The sequence below is a fragment of the Rattus norvegicus genome, chromosome 1 (assembly GCF_021556685.1).
Source record: "Rattus norvegicus strain SHRSP/BbbUtx chromosome 1, alternate assembly SHRSP_T2T, whole genome shotgun sequence".
Lineage (NCBI taxonomy): Eukaryota > Metazoa > Chordata > Mammalia > Rodentia > Muridae > Rattus > Rattus norvegicus.
The window spans coordinates 48269774-48290621 of NC_141534.1; the positions used below are offsets into that span (position 1 = coordinate 48269774).

The 20848-nt window shown below is 46.0% G+C and overlaps 1 protein-coding gene across 9 annotated transcripts in view; it reads left to right on the forward strand.

The window, feature by feature from the left end:
- The window catches only part of Zdhhc14 (zDHHC palmitoyltransferase 14), a 270303-nt gene that overhangs the window by 174884 nt on the left and 74571 nt on the right, over positions 1-20848 (forward strand). For 8 of the 9 annotated variants that reach the window (XR_015635207.1, XR_015635206.1, NM_001039343.2 and 5 more), the window contains 1 exon segment: positions 16768-16926. Coding sequence is in view for 4 of the 9 variants with exons in the window: in NM_001039343.2 (NP_001034432.1) it covers positions 16768-16926 (159 nt within the window). In the remaining 5 variants the exon portion in view is untranslated. 9 annotated transcript variants of the gene reach the window in all.

Here is a 20848-nt window from a genome sequence, read left to right on the forward strand (position 1 = left end):
TTCTAGAAATACCTTCTACTTTGTGGTATGCAAGGGGTTTGCCACGTTCTTCCTATGGGCGTGTGGTCCATGCCTGCAGTCTTCCTAAGGCCATTATCGTGCTGCAGAGCTAAGTGTGAGAGATCTGGCCCTAGATCCGGAGGCAAACAAAAAAGAACCGAGTACCAGTGTGGGGATTGCAGACCCCGCAGTGCTGGCATCAGCTGGCACCACTGTTCCCTGACAGCCTACTCAATAATGTGTCAATACAGATCTTCATAAAGTTCCAGTGAATGCTTCTGACTGCCTGACAGTGCTATTCATGTAATGTAAGCTATGAATGCCAACCATACGTGGAACACTAAATTTCCTGGCCGCAACTTGATCGTAGCAGAAAGAAAGAGGTGCAGCCAATTTTAGTAAAATATTTTACTTAACTCATCTGTTCAGTGTATTCTCTGGTAAATAACCTAACCCTCCCCTGTGAAATTTAATCGGTATATTGTTGAAATGCTTTGCGTTCTCTTTGGTTCCAAATTTGGGAGATCTTGGATGAACCTTACCCTTGACAGCACTCTTTAGTTCAAACTGCCAACATCCAGGGCTCAAGAGCTGTGTGTGGCCAGTGGCCACCTCAGTGGACGGTGACCATCTAAGCCCTTTGTCTCAGATTCCAGGAAAGATGTTGGCTGTTACCCGGAACTTGTGGGTGGGTCGTCACGTGTCCCAGACCCAGGTCATCTGAATAGGATGCTATTTGTGGCTTACTTCCCACCTCGCCATGGCTTCATTACAAGAGAGAAACTATTTAACAGGCATTTATCACCGAGGGAGGCCACAGATGGGCCATTTATTGACAAGAGCAACCAATCCAAAAGGCTGACATCCAGCCATTCCTGAATCTGGATGAAAACAGAAACAGAGTTCAAGTTTGTGGGGAGGAGGAATTCCCAATATAAGAAAGGCAACAGACCACCAAACCAGAAGAATTATTGGGTTCTGTCACAATAATAAAAAAACTCAGAACTGGAGATCATTTTTTTTCTTACGCTTGGAATTCTCGGCTCAGACCCTGCAAGTCCATTTTTGTGTTCAGCAGCAGGCACGCAGGCTGGCGTAGGGTGTCGTTACTAAAAAGGAAAAAAATCAAGATGATATTTTGCAAAAAAAAAATCACTGGGTTGATTTTGAGGGTCGAAAAGAATATGACAAAATTCAGGGGCTCAGAAATAATCAGTAAAGTGCTTGGCTGGCAAACATGAGAAACTGAGTTAAATCCACGAAGAGTTGGACATGGCACCACTGGCTGTGATTGTCACGCTGGGGAGATGGAAACTGGCAGATCCCTGGGGTTGCTGGCTGGCCCGTCACCAGTCCCAGTGAGAGAACCTGTCTCTCAAAACAAGATGGGCAGCTCCTGAAGAAAAGATATTCCAGCCCCTACACAATGAGGATGTGCATCATCCACAGAAAGGGTTGGAGGGGAAGAAAGAGAGAGACAGATACAGAGAGACACAGATTGTTCAGTGCAGAAACCTGATGTTGCCTAAATGGAGGGACAGAGAAAGGAAATGCCTGGAACCATGTGGCCTGCAAGCCTGGCTATGTGTTACTGATCTCTGGTACCTGGACTTCCCTCCACCTCCCCGTACAGATGGCAGGAGACCCTCCTAAATGAAATCCTCCTTTAGAACCATTCCAGCTCGTGCAGAGCCTCAGCACGATGACAGAGGCTTCTCCAGGCTTCTGGAGACAACCCTCCCTTAATAAAGACATTAAAAGTGCTCTCTGGTGATGAACAGCTGTCAGGTTTTCTCTCATCAACATTTTATGCACTTTATGCCAGGATAGAAGAGGTGACTCATGAGGATACAGTTGGCCACCAGTGGCAACATGGTCTCTCCGTGACAGTGGGTGTCAGCCCTGGCCCTCACTGCCTAGATGTCTTCTGAGAGTGTCCCAGCAGAGCGCCAGGCAACGCACCAGGCAACCTACCCAGTCCTCTGATGCTGTCTTCTCTGAGATAGCTTTGTTCCACAGCAAGTACACTGCAAACCTCAGTGTGATTAGCCATGGAACTCAGAGCTGTGTTACAGTTAATGTCTGTATCAGTGCAGAGAGCCTGCCCCATGCTCACAGGAGAAAGCCAAGCCACTCTGGCATCTTGGGCATCTTCTCAGAAGAGCATTGTTGAGCATGTCTCATGGGCACTTTCTCATTGTTCTGTTTCCCCCCTTTTAAAAACCACCACGCCAAGATGTTATCTGGAATTATAACAGTTTATAAATGGGCTGTCCAGGAAAGAGTCAAGAAGAAAAGTCCTCGGGGACCTGGGACTCACAGGAGAAGAGTCAGGAGCTGTCTTTCCATGTCAGTGGGCATCAGAATAAATGTGAGAAAAAGAAATGACAGAAAGGGGAAAGTCGCATGGGAAAGAAAGAAACTAGAAGCAGATGTTCGTTTCCAGGGCTTCAAGGAAGCCAAACTGAAACACCACCACCCCACCATCCCACCCCATGCACCAATAAATAAAAATCAGAAGCAGCTTAAATGCGTGGCAATGGGAAAGTGGATTGTTACAATGTTGCAGAACTCTGTGACAACCGTTGCTAAACATTTCACTGCACTAACTACACTACTTGGCTATGCTAGCAACATGGCTCAGTGGTAGAGCACTTGCATAGCGGGCTCTTGGCTTGGTCTCCAGTGTTAAAAACAGAAAAGATCAATGGCTTCTAAAGATTATCTGGGTGTAATTTTGATAGCACATGAAAATAAGAAATACAAAATGTGTCTGCATTGTGATCTTACTACAACATCCAGAAGCCTAGGGAAATGACAAGGGAAAACACAAGGAGGCCTCTCTCTTCTTTTTTATTGGCAGACTGGTAGGTGATTTCAATCGTTCCTGTGTTTTCTGTTTCTGATCAAGAGACAAACCAATCAGTGTGATTGCATAAAGTTGAGTGGATGGCTGTTTAACCCTCCCTGCTCACTGCGTTCCTAACTGGGGCAAGTTCCAAGTTTTGCTCAAAAGTCTGCCTTTCCTCAGACAGTGAGATCCAGTGGGTCTCCTACTTGACTCTCACAGCCACTCTTGGAGTGAGGCACTAATGGGGAAAAACTGTGAAAACAGCCAAGGACTAATGCAAGCAGGACATATGGGCATTGTGAGCCGTCGTGATGGCCACTGTGTCTGTTTGCAAACTTGATAGAGCAAAAGGAATGAGAAACTGAACACAGACGTATGTGCTGCTAAGAATCAGAGTCCACAGGGAATGAGAAACTAAGATGTGGCCGGCACTAGCTATGCCCTGCAGGAGGGGATCAGGGAGCCCAGGTTTGGACCATGGCTGTGTTAGCTGCTCCTGGAACTAATATTTTCTCTGCTTCGTTCATAGCAGAGTGGGTGAGGGAAGTTCCACATCTGGATGCAGCAAGAAGAGTCAGAATTCTGTCAGTCACCTGTGAGCAGCTGTGCAGTGCCTGGGCCTGGGCTGGGGTGAGCGCCCCTCCTCAATCCATAGAACCCCCAAGGAGGCCTGGCGTTTTCTAAACTATTTCCTTTTCTTTTTTAACCCATGTTTGATGACTAGTTTGGGTTGGCCTGTTGAGTAGATTAAGAAATATCTGTGGTATTAGTATGGTTGTACACCTCTGGGTAGGTCTGTGATTGTGTTTCTGGAGAAAATTAGACACCGAGGCCTCTGACATAATCAATGGATTGATCCTTTATAAGCTCTTTAATAGGAGAGCATTATTGGGAGGTCAAATAAGTAGGAGGTGGAGCTAAGTTGGGGGGCACAGTACTGAGGAAACTCCCAGGAAGGGGAGCTGTATGTGCCTTATCCTCTCCCTGTGCGCCCCATCTTTCTGCCCTTTTTGTTGGGGAAATTAAAAATAATAGTGACTCTCACTAACTCACAAACCCTCAGATAATAAGAGAAAATCCCCCAGGGCACTCTGACCTCAGGCCTCTATGTCTCCTCCTGTCCATCAAGAAGTGACTCAGCCACATATTCCTGCCACTATGGTGTTCTGTCCAATCACAGAAGGCCAGGCAACCACAACTGAGCCCTCCGTGACCGTGAACCCAATAACAGATGTTTCCCTTAAGTAGTTTGTGTCAGGTGGTCTGACCACGGTGACAGAAAGTAGCGCACCATGCACAGTTCATCTCTTACAAACACATCCGCAAGTAAACGAGTTTCCCCAGAGACCCCAAATCAACATGTGGGTGGGCTACCAAGCCAGAGTGTGCCTTAACATCTAAATGTGAGACCTGATAGCCTAACACTTGGTCGAGCCTGGGCCACACACCTGACAGTGAAGCTACCCGAGGGTTGTCAAGGCCGCTATAGCACAGCTGACTCAGTCAGAGATCCTGTGTTTCCTGTGAGTGACTAAGTTTAGCTGGAAAGCTAAACACACACACACACACACACACACACACACACACACACACCACACACACAAAAACACCACACACACACAGAAAAACACCACACACACACACACACACACCACACACACAAAAACACCACACACACACAGAAAAACACCACACACACACACACACACACACACACACACACACACACACACACACTGGTCCTATTAACCACAGGAACTTGATAATAAACTGTTCATCCTAATTCAGCTCTTTCGATGTGATATCACAATGTGGATAGCATCCCTTGTTATAGACCCTCTCAGCACCAATATGGAAAAAGGCAATGTTTCCAATCATAAAATTGCACTTGGTGTATCTGATTTTTGTCTGATTTTCATTTGGGGACTTAGTGGTGGCATCGGAAGGTACCATGGGCCAGCAAAGTGTTTCTAAGGTGTGGGGTGAAATGGCAGTGACCTACTGAAGAGTTGTTCTTCCAGGCAGTCTTTGTAAATTAGGAAAGCAAGACTATCTGGTTCCTCCTGTTATCATCTCATTAGTATAAAGGTGTTAAATTGAGGGTTGTCCCACTGTGGGATTGGGTTTAGGCTAAGCAAGTATGTGTTGGACACCTGTCTACCTGGTCCTTTAACACACTGACATCTGTTTGTGAGAAAAACCACAACATGAGAAGGTATTGGTTAGTTTCCCTTACTATAGTTAAATATACAAGATAACTAACTTATTAAGGGAAACGTTTCATTTCGGTAGACCGCTCCACTCTGGAAGTCCCGGTGTAAGATTGGATGGAACCATTGCTCTGAGCCTCTGGTAAGGCCTTTGATGGCTACTGAGGGTGCGTGCGTCAGAACAAACTGTCCAGAGAGTGCTAGAAAGCCAGATCCCACAATCCCTTTCAGGATGTATTAGTTACTTTCTCATTGTTGTGACCAACACCCCATTGTGAAGCAATTTAGAGAAGAGTGTTTTCTGGCTTAGAGTTTTAGAGTTTGAGGAGACATACTCCACCACAGCAGTGGGAGCAAGAAACTGGCTAGTCACATGGCCTCTGTGTCAGAAAGCAGAGAGAGCACAGGAAGCAGATCTGGGCTATAAAACCTCGAGTCCCCACCCACATGACCTACCTTCTCCCAGGAAGTGCCACCAGTGGGGACCAAGTGTTCAAACCCCGGAGCCTAAAGGGGACATTTTACATTTAAACCACAGCAAGGGATATGCCCTCGATGAGCTATGGACCAGCCATAGTTCTCCTAAGGATCCACAGCACCTCCCAAGAGGGCACCCTGGGGACCCGGCCTTTAACTCATTACTCATCTAACCTACAACAGACAGCACAGTGTTGTCCAGAATGAACCACATAAATGTTAAAGAATCTGAAGCGAAGCCGTGGTTGGTGGAGTCGGAAGACTGGGTACCAGGAAAGGCTGGTATAGAATTCTACACCCAGAGAGAAGCACCTTCTCTATCTTTACCTTTGCACAGTCAGAGAGGTTCAGTCACCAAGTGGGCACAGATCTTAGACATGGCATGAGCAATATGACTCTGTGTCTTGACTCTTGACTCTGAGTCTTGCCCCTTCCACCTACCCCCCTTGGTTTCTCCTAGTGCAGCATCTACATAACATCTCTGCAGATTGAAGAGTTGACCCCGGTGGCATACGGTGGTTTTCTTAGAGGTAAATGTTCTTCAGGGTTGACGTATGTTAAAGGACCTGGCTTTCCGACTCAGTTCCATACACTCTACATCATTGTGTGCCTAGGAGACAGCCTGAGAGCTCAAGATCTTGGAGTGGCCCAACCATGACTGAAGTAACCTCCTCCTCTGGGCTTCAGGAGTGACGTGAATCTCTGAATAATGTCTTACACACAGTCTTCTAGGAAGGCACAGAGGACAGCTTCCAGAAATGATCAATGAAATCTCTGAACTTGTAATTAATTTTCTCCAAGTGGCAGAGACATTTCCACACCATCTACGCTTGTGACTGTCAGGGCATTAAAACAACCTCAGTCTCCTGTGAACATTTTATGCCCCAACTATAACTCAGTTCTAAAAATAACATTTCTTTCCCAGTATGAAGCAATACATTTTGCTTATGGAAACTTCGAAAAGTATAAAGTTTCAGATTTCTTGTTATTTTATGTGCGTGAGCGTTTTGCCTGCTTGCACATATGAATAGCTACCACATGTGTGTGGTGCCCACAGAGGCCATAGAGGGTGGTGGATCCCCTGAACTGGAGTTACAGATGTTTGCGAGCCACAGTGCGGGTGCTGAGAACTTGCGAAGCAGAAAGTTTCCTTAATCACTGCACCATCTCTCCAGCCCCAGAGCTTTGTCTCTAAAGTTTCGATAGACAGGACTTCCTTGTCCCCACAAAGTTTATGCTAGCTTATATTCTTACCAAAAACCCGTGTCTCTGGCCTTAGCATTAGTAAATGTTATCACTGAGAAATTAACCTTTGAACACACTTGTTTGAATGGGTTGATCAGTGCTCACAACATTTTTGAAAATAAACTCCTGGGTTATTCTCACCTTCTTTGTGTGAGTTGACTGTATGGGCCACCCCCAATACACACACACACACACACACACACACACACACACACACACTTCCTCTTAGAATATTTGTCTTTCTTATTGGCAAGCATTTCTTCAGGGTTTTGTGATGCATGTTAAAATTACCTTTCTACTTTATCATTTCCACTTTTTGGAAGTTTTGACATATATTTTTCAACTTTATATGCGAAAACATCTATGTTTTCTTTATGCAGGTTATCTTGCTACATATGCTTAACACTGGGGCCAGTAAGATGGCTCATTTGCCACTGAGGCTGGTGGTCTGAGTTCAATCTCTGGGACCCACTCGGAAGAGGGAAAAGGCTAATCCTAGCAGGTTGTCCTCAGGCCTCCGTGATGTGGTACATGTGTGCATATGTGCACATGCACTCATACATACACACATATATAAATAAATATAACAAAACATTTTTAAATGACCTCAAATTTGTATGTTTTCTAATTATGGGTTTTTGGTTTTTATATTTCAATTTTTGCTATATATCTGAGAGGAATGGCTCTGATTTTAGATTATTTCTTCCTCTTAAGGATTAGCTGTTTATCATAAATCTCTCTGTATTCCTTTGCTAGTTTGGGCTCTGTTCATCAGGTGATAAATCTTGAGAGAATGTGTGTCTATTTAGTAAGCACTGGTTTTTTATTTCACTGTTCCATTTATCCCTGGGGCTCTTATTACCCCTCATTATTTCTCTTTGCAAATATTCTCGGCCATTTTTTTTCAGGTGGAAGCAGGGCTTTATCTTATTAAGTCTGTCAACATTTCTCAAATCATTCTGTAGAGCTCCTCGGCACTGAAATGGATGTACAAGGTCATCTGGGTACAGTAGGTGCAATTCAAACACTGCATCTCCCTCCATGTCACTGGACCCCAGGGGGCTTTCAAGGTCTCCTCAGAGACTCCATATGGTTTTATAATTTGCTACATTTGGATTCTACCTATTCTTATTTGTTATGCATTTGTTCCAAGAGGTTTAGAGGGATTCTGCTGTACATGGAACAAAGAGCGGGGGTGGGGGGGGAGATTAGTAATCCCACTGAAGATTTTTATTCATCCTAATGAGAGGCAAAAAAGAGTGGGACCCCACCCAGTGGACATTTTTATTCTTTAAAGAACTGCACATTTATAAATAACAACCCCTGCTTCTGTGCTACTGGCTTCCTTAGATCCCACCCCCCTCTCAGGGATACAGATAGAATCTTATCATAGTATGTGCGGGGTGAGATAGAAGCCAGCCCTCACATCCAGGTCCTCACTGATGCCCTCATATCGATGCTCCTTGAGCTTCAGTAAAAGCCTGTTAGATTTCCCGGTGGTGACACTGGCACATGACCTGCCACAGCGTGCTGTCCAGTGTCCCCATTTCCTTTGTTCTCCTCTGCTTATCTTACAACCATGCACACGCTGGCAAGCCAGGCTGATCTCTATCAGTGTGCGGTAGCCGGTCGTCTCTGACAGCACGGAGTCTGTGCCCCACAGAGTACAGACACATGCAGATATTTGGAGCTTTGGCCTTCCAAAGAACTGATTTTCCTTTACACAGCACAGCGGTTTTTGTGTGTACGTGTGCGGGGAAATCCGACAACATTTGAAGAGAATTAAACTGTGCAAGGACAAAGGCACTTTTCATCCTTTTATACTCAAAGACAAGGCTTTGAATCCAGCTGGAAAGGAGTGCCCCAAAATAAGATCACCATTAATTTTCGTTTGTTATGAGCATAGATTAGATTACCTTGGTTAGTTAAAGAAAAGATCATGACGACTAAGCACTTTCCTTTTCTTCCATCTTCCGTGCCAATTAATGATTATATACATCATATACATATCCATGTACATATACATACACATACACATACATATATATCCCTCTGGGATCTGAACAGCCTCAAAGAAAGGAGCCTTTGATAACCGTGGGCACTATAACCTCAGGAAATGTAAGGTCTTTCTATGAATTATAACATGATTGAATATGGGAATCCAAACTCTTTTGAGTGTCTTGATTACTTTTCCATACTAGCATAAATACCATGACCATAGCAATTTATAGAAGAAAGAGGTTTTTGGGCTAACAGTTTCAGAGGATGAGCTCATGGCCATCATGGCTGGAAGCAGGGGTGATGTTGGAGCAGCAGCTGAAAACCCACATCCTGAGACACCCAAGAAGCAGAGAGAGCTAACTGGGAATGGGATAGACTTCTGAGATCTCAGTGCCTGCTCCCAGTGACACACCTCCTTCAATGGGGCCACACTTCCTACTCATTTCCAAAGAGTTCAACCAACTGGGGACCAAGTATTTAAACATGTGAGCCTAGGGGAGCCATTATTATGTAAAACATCACCCTGAGGCCTCACATTTCCACTAAATAATATATAGAGATGTAGATGGAGATTAGCTAGACATAGATATAGATAGCATTCTCTGTTTCTGTTTTCTGAAACTTATGCTTCCCATAAGGGAACTTTAAGTCAGCAACATGGTAGCTCTGGAAAGGGATCACATCCAAAAGGCCTTCTAGGTCTGTGTGATCCAATGGGAATGATATACTTTTGACTGGAATACAGAACACCTTTAATCCCTAACAGTGAAGGTAAAGTTAGTTTGCAGAAGGGAGTAGCTGTGTTTGAAAGTGATGTCTAATTGAGGGGCAGACAAAGTGAAGAGTCAGAGAGAGATTTGACAGAATGAATCAGAGATGGGATATGCCCAACTCTCACTAGAAAGAACAGGAAAGAGACTACAGAAAAGAGCAGTGAGGGAGAGAGAGACAGAGATGTCCAGTCAGTCCTGTCGAGTTCAGCTAAGTGCAGAGCAGTTCAATTGAGTGGCGCTCAGTTCAGTTCCACATAGTCAGTGCAGTTTCAGTTCAAGGAGTCCAGAGGCAGTTTTGCCAAGCAGAGCAATTCAGTAGCAGCTGAGGGAAACCAGTTTGAATCAGTCAGCCTGGAGATGAGTTTGGAACAGAACAGCTGAGTTGAACCAGACAGACAGAGTTTAGAAAGAGGTAGAAAGGGTGAGCTTATTCAGCAGTAAGCCTCCAAGGTGACAATTACATCTGGCAAATAAAAGTTACCTTTACAGTTCCAATATTGTTTTTAGAAACATGTGGGTTTAAAGCCACTGAATTAATTATGAACACTGGTATTTCCCACTCTAACACATATAGCCATCTCACTAGATTCTCGAGGGCACATATACATGTAGAAGATTCTCCTTGGATGATTCAATCTTATAAGTCCATTCTCACCTAAACTTGGAATCTACTCTAGACCACAGCTCTTGTCTTTCATGATGTCTTTCAAATTGTGTCCCCAGGAAGACAGTACAAAGGACTAACAATATAAGCCCCATCTCAGCCAACCAAGTGCTTCACTCCTGACTATAATAGATATATTGAGGTGATTTGTAAAATTTTCCTCTGAAAATACCCCAGATAAAAAATGTTTGAAACCAGGCTTGGCTCTTTTGGTGGGGCTGACTTTCCATAACTTAACCATATTGTGTCAACTCTTCGAGTACCATTGGCATCTTTGCAAATGGCATGGCTTCCTCTTTGTTATCATCATTCTTAGCCAAACACTTGGATTCTCCAGCTGGCAGGACTAAGAATTAGAGCTTAGTTGCTAGGACCCCACCTTGCTTCATCAACTAGAAGTGTAAACTATAAAAATACCGTTCTTAGTGTCTATGCAAGATGAATATGTTGGAGAATAGTCAGTCTCTCTCTTTCTTACTTCCTTACCCATCCTTTCTCTGTATAATTTCCAGGTAAATAAGCTTACATGCATGGTATTTGTCCAAGTACCTAAGGAAGATATTGGGGACCTCACCAAGAGTAGTGAACATATTATCTGACCCGCCAGCAAGTCTAACCCGCTCACTGAGGAGTGTTGCAACAACAGCCATGATTTCCAAACTTCCACCCTAGCCCAAATCACCTGGGGATCTTTGAGAATGCAGATTCTGGACAAGGCAGCTCACAGTGGGGTCAGCACCAAACTGATGGTGGCCAGACTGCTGGTTCAGGGACCACTCTTTGAGTGGCTTCTCTACCAGGTACCACTGGCGTATGGGCTGTAATGTTCCTGTTTGTGAAGGGCCGGCCTGTGCATTGTGGGTGCACTGCCAGGTGCCAGAAGTATTCCCTCCTACTTGTAACAAATAAAAATAAAATGTCTCCAGATATTTTACATTTCCCCCGTGGACAGAATCACCCCCAGATGAGAAAAACTACCCTAAGCGATCCTGACGGTTGGCCACGTGTGAGGTCTGCAGTGTGACTTGTTTGTACATTTGAATTAGCAGAATTCTGTTCTCCACAATTCCTAGAGCATGTGCCACAAAGGCCAAAGGATTTCTCCTGTCCTGTGTCCTAGCACCCAGAAGACTTCTGGGTGTTCTGGATGTCTGTTGGATATTTAGATTTGTTAAATCCATGACCGTGTGTGCAGCAGTGAACAAACCTCAAAACTGAGTAGAGTCTGGCGACCAGAGCGCAAAGTGACATCTGCCCCCTGCCCTATCTCCACACTGACTGAACTCCTGTCAGCAGAGGTTCCCACCCTCTGGCAGCTGCCCTGTCAGCTGGTTAATGGTCTGTGAAACTTCAATACACAAGGGGATGCCGCTCCGGATGAAGCTTTCAGCTGAAAAGAGACTCTCAATCCACATCTTCAAAGGTGACATTTTCCTCTCCTGTTTTAAGAAAGTGGTCTTAGTTACCTGTAGCAGTTTGGAGTGAAAATCAGCTTCGTGATGTAAGCACACACATACCCCTGCCCCCCACTTCCTCAAGAGAAAACAATGGCTTCCCTTTCAAAGACAGGCCTTGAAAAAGCAGTCGTATATTAAGGAACAGTTACCAGAAGTCTCTGGCTAGCAGGGTTTCTCTTTCACGGGGATACCTCCCTCACTGTTGGTCTCCCATTCCAGAGCACATGTGGCCAGCCTCTCCTTCCTGTCTCCTAGGGCCCTTAGTTCTCTGCCCGAGGGTCTGATTGCAAGGTTGGTACCAGACATAGGGGCGCAAGTATACATTACCATTTGCACCTCTCTGCCAACAACTCCAGCCATTAGGAGGTGGGATCTTTCTGAATGTAAAAGCCATTTCAGGCTTTTGTGTTTTCCTTCAGAGTACTTGTGTAAAATTCTCTTGGGAGGTAGTAATTCCTGTAACCTTGCAAAGCTGCTAACCAATTTACTCCCCAAATTCTAGTGTTCTTCAACCATTAGCAATTGTAGACTTGATTATTCTTTCTCAAGAGCTGTATTTAAACCACAAAGAGCGGTTCTGAGAAACAGAGGCACAATTGTTACACACACACAGACACACACACACATACACAAAATTCCCACACAGAATAATAGGGGATTAGACCAGAACACTCAGCTGCACTCTCTATGCCACATACCTGGGGCTGCAGACATTGATGAGCTCAACGGGTGACAGGCTTTGTGACAGCCACAGCTTCAGTCTGAAGATTAAGGAAAAACTTTTGTCTCTAGGTTGGTATTTGAAGCCCCAGGTGCTGAGGACACCACTCAGTAGAGGTCCAGCAGAGCTCAGTTGACAGAATAAATAGATGAACTGAACACAGTGAGAGCCCATGGGTGCAAATGAGCACCGCTACTTGGCCAGCTCTACTACTAGAGGAGAGTCCTGAACTGGACCTTAGAGATGAGATTATCCACCCCACCCCCATGCCCCAGTGTGGGGGACCACTGTGCATATCCCCCCAGCTGTGCAACAGCTGGTTCCCCAGAGAATACAGAGCTGCTGCAAGGTTTGGGGGTGCAGTCTCCATGTTAGACTGCTATAGAAATAGCAGCCTGGGGAGGTCTGGGGACTCCGTGGACATTTAGAAGGCTGCCTGAGGGTTGTTGGAGGAAGGAATGAGACTAATCCAAAAGGCAATGAATGACTCTGAGCCAAAGGCATGGGAAGACTAGACATGAGTGAGTGTGTGTGTGTGTGTGTGTGTGTGTGTGTGTGTGTGTGAGTGAGTATGTGTGTGTGCGTGAGTGAGTGTGTGTGAGTGTGTGCATGTGAGTGAGTGTGTGTGTCTGTGTGTGTGAGTGTGTGTGAGTGCGTGTGTGAGAGTGCGTGTGTGTGAGTGTGTGAGTATGTGTGTGTATGAGTGCGTGTGCGTGTGTGTGCGTATGTGAGTGTGTGTGAGTGTGTGTGTGAGTGCGTGTGTGTGTGAATGTGTGTGAGTGTGTGAGTGAGTATGTGTGAGTGCGTGTGCGTGTGTGTGTGTGTGAGTGCGTGTATGAGTGTGAATGTGTGTGAGTGTGCGTGTGCGTGTGTGTGCGTGTGTGTGAGTGTGAATGTGTGTGAGTGTGCGTGTGCGTGTGTGTGAGTGCGTGTGCGTGTGTGCGTGTGTGTGTGTGTGTGTGTGTGTGTATGGCTGGGCAGGCAGCCACAGGAGACCTCAGCTGCCTGGGTCCCACCCAGCACCTGTGCGAAGGGGTCAGCCCCTCATAAGTACTGTCCCACTAGTTGTTGTTGTTTGTTTGTTTGTTTGTTTTTCTTTTTATCTCTGATTCTCCCGCCAGTTAATGACACATCTGGGTACTGAATCTGGTCTTCTGATCGCTCAATGGTTTTTCTTGTTAACATATCAACTCTCCGATGATCTCATTCAAGAGCTTTGGGGTTTAGACTAACTTCTTAAGATACAGTTTGCTCTGCCTGTTGAATCCTAGTTTTCGGCTCACCCTGTATCTGAAGGCTTAGTCTTCCCTAAAGAAGTGCTTTGGAGGTCTAAGATCGATACGGTTTATTGTGAAGAGCATCCACAGAGGCTCACTTTCGCTATGCAAAGCTGGGCTTTCTACAAGGTGCTGATGCGCGTTTCTGATACAATTAACACAGATAGTTGATTGAGTTTCTTGGTAACTGATCTCTCAGTATTTTCAACCTCTGTTTGGAAGTGTAAGTATACACAGGTCATCTCACAGATGACCTAAAACTACCGAGTTCTTATTACTGTGGGTCTCAGGGTGTTCACAGAGATCTTCCCTTGTCGTTGATGTGCTCTGAGTGCCTCCTTCCCATCCTAGTGCTTAGGGCGACACATCACCCAGTTCTGACTCCCCAGCAGGCACACTAGGTACTGCTGGCCTTAATATCACTTGATAGGGAGATCACCTGGGTGCCATTTTAGGGAAAGGTACCAAAATGTATCCGGGTTGGCAAGGCAACCCATGGTCCCAGAGTTGGCTCCATGGCTACTTAATGGCTCTAAGCAACAGGTCTGGTCCCAGGAAGAGCGTTGTCCAGATTATTCACCCTGTCCTTCCTTGAATGCTCCCTCCTCTTGTTGGCAGCCTGCCGCTGAAACTTTTATTTTCTATGAGCTGTCAAGGGCTGTTGACAGCCCTGAAGCCCTCCTCGCCACTGGGCTGGGGTTTGTGCTGCCACCAAAGCCTAAGGCTGATGAACCAGAGCAGGGGACCTGCATCCCACAGCCTCTCAGAGAAAGCTGAGGTCGCACAGAGCCCCTGAGTCACAACTAGTCAGCCATGGATTCTGTCAGTGGGGGGCAGAAGAGTAAGGCCCTCTGGGTATCATCAGGAGAGGTGGCTGGGGTAGCTGGGTGGTTTTGCTGGTATGTCCCTTCCTCTGAGTAAAGCTGTGTCTGCCATGTACCCAGGTTCCAAGTCTTTAAGTGAAGGAGTCACTGGAGATTCTGGGCAAAATGCAGGTGCCTATGCAGTGTTTGGATGAGCTGAGCCTGCCTCTCTGATGAGCCGTTGTATAAAATGGATGCTGCGTGGACCTCACCCCACAGTAGTGGTTCTAGCCTTGGCCACCGAGTGGAATATCTTGGAGGAGTCTTTTAAATCACCAGGGCTCACTCTGCCTACCCCAAGGAGATCAGAATTCTGAGGCTAAGACAAGGACAACCTTCGCTTTGGAACTCTCCAGATAACTCCCGCCTGGGTTGTTTGTGTGCCTGTGTCGATGATGACACCGATGCCCCCCATGTCGTGAGTCTGCAGAAGTATGTCGTGTGTGATAGAAGTATGTCGTGTGTGATAGTCGGTATGAATTAACAGCAGCGTCTACCCTCAGTTCACCAGCTCCAAAGACCCCCGGAACCATCCCAGAGACTGAGCAGGAGCCCTTGCTGTTCTCTGCCTGTGGACGGTCACTACAGCTGCCTGCCCCACAGTCTTCTCGGCAAGCCTAGGGTGGTGGTGGGGAGTCAATGTGTGAGCAAAGCTGGAAGCCACACCTTCCTCTAGAGCGGGGATCTCAACCGTGCTGTACATCAGATTGAGAGTCAGTGTGTGCAGGGCTGGGGCCTAGCCATTTCCCACTTACTCTCATGCGAGACCAGGGAGAAGAACCAGGCTGTGAGATGCAGAATCTTAAAAAATAAACTTAGGGGCCAGTTCTAAGGATAAAGGTGCTTTCCACCACACCTGACCACCTGCGTTCTAACCCTGGAACCCACACAGTAGAAAGAACTGACTCCCTTGGCTTCTGTACACACACACACACACACACACACACACACACACACACACTCATACACACACACTCATACACTCATACAGACATATACATACAGACATATATACATATGCATGCACACATACATGTGCACACACATACATGCATACATACATACAAACACAGACATGATACACATACACATATACACACATTCATACACACATACACACTCATACATACATACACACTCTCAGACATATATACATATGCATGCACAATACATATGCACACACATGCATAATATAAACACATACATATACACACATGCACACATATACACACATGCACACACATACACACACATACACAGTATGCTCTTCCTTCCCCCCCACACAAATAAATAAGTATACATTTTGAAAGAAAAAAGATGTATTTGTATTTTCTTTAACATTTTAAAACAGGCTCTAAAAATAATAAAACTATTCTAAATAAAACACAAAAGTGATTTTTTTAAAAAAATATATATTAAATAATTGTTCAGGACAATACTTGTTTTTAAAATTGATATTCCTTCCTGCTTTCCTATACTGCTACTTTTCAGGCCAGCAGGCAAAGCAGGTAGATGCCTCAGCTAGGTTTTAAGAACTCAGTTCAAGAAGGAAAATAAAGGCTGGAGAGATGGCTCAGTGGCTAAGAGTGCTGACTGCTCTTCCAAAGGTCCTGAGTTCAATTCCCAGCAACCACATGGTGGCTCACAACCATCTGTAATAAGATCTGATGCCCTCTTCTGATGTGTCTGAAGACAGCTACAGTGTACTTGTAACATAAAAGAAGAAATACATTTAAAATGTTTTTAAATTTTAAAGAAGGAAAATGAAAGACTTCATTGAGTTAATTGGGACAAGACTAGCTGCTGTAACAAAACCAATATCATTCTAGGGTCTCAACCCAAGTTTAGTGAATGGGTAGCCAGATCAGGAGGAGCCCCACCTCCCCTCCAGTCACTTGGATACCCTCTTACCAGATAGCCCTAAGGCTTGTCTCCTATACAGAAGAGGGTGTGGGTAGCGCTTAATGAGTATCATCTCTCTACCAGGCTAGACCGTACACCCTTTCAGCCTTTGAGCAGACCCCCAGCAAATAGCCTCTGGCCTGCAGGAACGGACTAAAATCTCCATTAAGCAACACTTGCACACGATTACTCACAGCAGTCAAATGTGGTGGCTGCCACCTGGGAACACTGACCACAACTAGACCTGGCTCCTGAATCAGGAGAGAGGGACCACAGGGCTGAAATGACGTTCTGAAGGTGTGTGCTGTGTTTCCTTCTTCCCGCAGACATCGCCAACGGCACCAGTTCAGGGGGCTACCGCCCGCCTCCCAGAACCAAAGAAGTCATCATCAATGGTCAGACTGTGAAACTAAAGTACTGTTTCACCTGCAAGATCTTCCGCCCGCCTCGAGCCTCCCACTGCAGCCTGTGTGATAACTGCGTAGGTGAGTAGGACCCGGGATGCTCCAAGAGTAGCGGGTACCTGCTTGGGTGCTGATGGAGGGGACCTGGCTTTAATGCATCTACTAAAGGCAGTGGCTCCCTCGTCAACACCCTTGTCTGTCTCCAACACACATGGTCACCAGGCCTCCACTGGACACTGTTTTACTGTGGACTTTTATTTTTTAACCCTGCCACACCCTGGAACCTTCTCTCCCAGAGACTGAACCTTTGTTCCCCGTGGATGCCAGCTAAGCAGATACTTGAAATAAAGCCATTGCAGCCCTGGTCTTTCCGTTGCCCGACAGCTGGCCGCACGCATTAAAGATGTACTCTGTGCGTTTCTCTACCCCTCCCCACTGCTTGGAAGTGTCTGTTGGAGATGGAGGAGGCCTCGGATCCGAAGGAGGAAAAGAGATAGAAACAGCAAACTTCCACATGGAGCTAGACCTCAGGCAGAGGGACAGGCAGAGGGAAGGGGGGCCAGCTCAGAGGTCCCTGCCTATATAAAGCCTTCTATTGACCCAATTCTGGCTTCTAGATACCTGGGTCCCAGACCCTAGGGTTTGTGGCAGGACTTCCTCTTCCTTTAGACTGAGAACTGGTATTCATAGCCATCCTCCATCCTAAACATAGCCCCCAAGAGAGGATGGTGACAGTAAGGTTTGGCCATCCTGCAGAAGACCGGAGTTCCTACAACCAGCCTCCACGGGCGTGAGAATAAAAACATTGCCCCTCCCTCATACCTGGAAGGAGACGGGTACCCTCAGAACCATGTCTCCCTCAGAAACACAAACACATTATTGATTTCTACCACTCTCTTTCAGTGTCAGGATTTTCTAGTCTCAATTCTACCTGAGGGGCAAAAACATAAATTTTATAATGTAACTCCCACCACACTAAGAAATCATATTAATCTTAAATTCGCTTTCTCCTAACTTTAATAATGTGCAGTTGGATGCCAGGGCCATGTTTTCTCTGTCTGTATTTGTCTTGGTTTCCATTAACTTAAATTTCTGTTAGTTTGTGATCCACTGTGAAAAAAACTTGGGCTTTTCTTCTCCCTTCCCACGTAGTAAGGAGCCAGAGGTGTGGCATGGGGTAGCCAAGCTCTAAATGTTCCCTGCATGACTTAGACAAGCTACTTAAACATTACTGTGGTTTCCTCATCCCTATAGTGGACAGTTGAAAAATGACACAAACAGACAGGCACAAATCCATCAGGATAATGTCAGGCTTGGAACAGGCTTTAGCCGCTGCTGCTGCTGCTGCTGCTGCTGCTGCTGCTGCTGCTGCTGCTGCTGCTGCTGCTGCTGCTGCTGCTGCTGTTGCTGCTATACCTAGATGTTTTTGAGAGGCTTTGTCTAGGCAAATCCTTGATACGATGTCACACTCTAAGTTATGAAAACAGAATCAGACCTTGTTCTCCTTGCAGGGCACATGGGGCCCCTAAGGCCATAGGTCAGGCTTAGGTGTGATTAGGTACCCTTGGTGGTAATACCTCTCCCGGTGGCTGTTCCACACCTACCTTGAGAACATTTGGGACTAGACAGCATGGTGACCCCAGTGCCATCCAGGGAACAGCCTGAAAGGGTGCGAGCAGCCTCGGGACCTTTCCTTAGGTTTTCATTTTGACCCCGGGATGGGTACAGGATGGACTAGACTGTCACGTCAGCACTCTGGTTATTTCTCATGTTCTCTCCTGTGTGTGCAGAGTCGGGGGTGCGGCCTATCCTAGGCTGCATTTTGATTAAATAAGAAATGTTGTCTACAAATCTGAAGTGTTTCCTTCCTTATCGTTTGTGAAATCTGTACCCATTTCTAGCCGCCTTCTGTCCCCACTTTCTCATTGGTACCCATTTGTCTCAATCCCGTTTCCTGTCTCTGGGCCAAAGCTGTAATCATGCTTAAAAGAGAAAACTTTTCCAATCTCATAGTTGGTTATGGTTTGGAAATTCCTGCTTGAGTCTTGTCACTTCCTACAGATTCATGTAGTCCCAGTATTGGCCCACGTGGCCCACAGGCACGTGTGTCTCTTAAAGAAGCCAGGCAAACAGGGTGTAAATCTCCTTGCCAAAGTTATGTGTGAATTTTCACAGTTGATGGCATGTTTTTGCCAGAGTAAAACAGTTTGAGATAGTGTCGCTGCTGGTGGACTCTACCGATTGTGAAAGCAAGAGCCACCAGCCCTCAATGGGCTTGGTCACAACAGCAGCCCAGCAGTCTCCGTGCAAGCTTGGCCGTGTTCCACAAACCAGAGACATTAAAGGGAAAGAGAAAAGAGAGAAAGTGACAAGGCCTGAGGCAGGGGAGGTGGGGGGTGCAGGAAGAGGAAGCCCAGCCTAAGGAGACAGCCTGATAGGGCCTATGAGGTTTGGTTCACAGTGCTGGGGCTGATCTTAACCCGGTCTCTGACAGGTGAGGTAACAGGCAGTCAGTTTAAAATAAAGCTATTAATTGCATTACATAGAGACATAGACAGACACACAGAGAGACAGATAGACAGACATACACACAGACATACACACGGGTACAGAGAGAGAGAGAGAGAGAGAGAGAGAGAGAGAGAGAGAGAGAGAGATGCACAAAGACAGATACGCACAGAGACATACAGATACACTCACAGAGACACACACACACACAGACACACAGACATACACACACACAGTGTTATCCAGGCCTACATATACATATTCTCGGTTTTTCCAGTTAATAGCACTACACCAGCCTTTGGTGTGACAGGCCACAGATTAGACCTCTGCATTCAGGAAATAGAGCGGGAGGCAGAAGTCACCCACAGAGGAGTGTAATTGCAAGGTTGCTGCTGGTGTGTTTTTAGATAGAAGGTTTTTACCAAAACAGCTCTACTTTTACAGGAAGTAAAGAAGACAGTGGTGTGTTGGAAGCCCAGGTTAGAATACGGGCTTCCCTTCCCTCACAGGAGTGGCTTTGGGTTGTCACTTCCCAAGCATGGTGGATAATTGCTCTCTTGAATTATAGGAGAGGAAACAGCAAAAGGCAGATTTCTAGGTTAACTCAGAGAATCCTTTTTCTCTGTTAAATAAACTTTAGATGAGAGTCAAGTCATAAGAGCTTTGCATTACGAGTTGAGGGCTCAGAGAAGAGCTTTCTTGAGGACCAAGTGCTGGTGCAGCCACAGAAAACAGTAGGAAGAACCCAAGGGCTGGGATCTGGCTTTCAACACACGGACCCAGGCCTGTGGTCTGGTTTTATCAATGAAGACCCTCGGAAGCTGAGAAAGCTTTCTCACTACTCCCTGCTATTTCCAACCCTATAAAACAAGGTGAGCCTAGTATAGCTTGTAAGTTTTGTCTAAGGATTAAGTAAGGTCACACCCACTAAAGTATCTCAGTCAATCATTGCACACACAAAGGGACTGTACATATCGACACCAACATCCCCACCCCAAGCCAGCTGTGCTATGTCCAGCTATCTGATATAGACAAGATTCAGAGCCTGTGGAGATGGTTCAGTAGGTGATGTATCTGACCCACAAGTGTGAAGACTTGAGTTCAGATCCTCAGTACCTGTGTACAAAGCCAGATCCAACAGCGCATGTCTCTAATCCCAGTGCTAGGGAGGCAGAGACAGGCAGATCGGGCAGCTTACTGGCCAGCCAGCTCATCTAGCAGAATCGGTGAGCCTCAAGGTCAGTGAGTGAACTCGTCTCCAAAAATAAGCTATGAATACATTAACAAACTACCGATATTGATTTGTGGCCTCTACACCTATGTACACACCCATGTATATGGATATACAAAAAGATGTAAAAACACACACACACACACACACACACACACACACACACACACACACAAACAAGGTTCATCCTGGCAGGCATAGGCAGTACCCCGATCTATGGATAGGTTCTTGACAACCTTCGATAATAGCACATCAATATTTTCT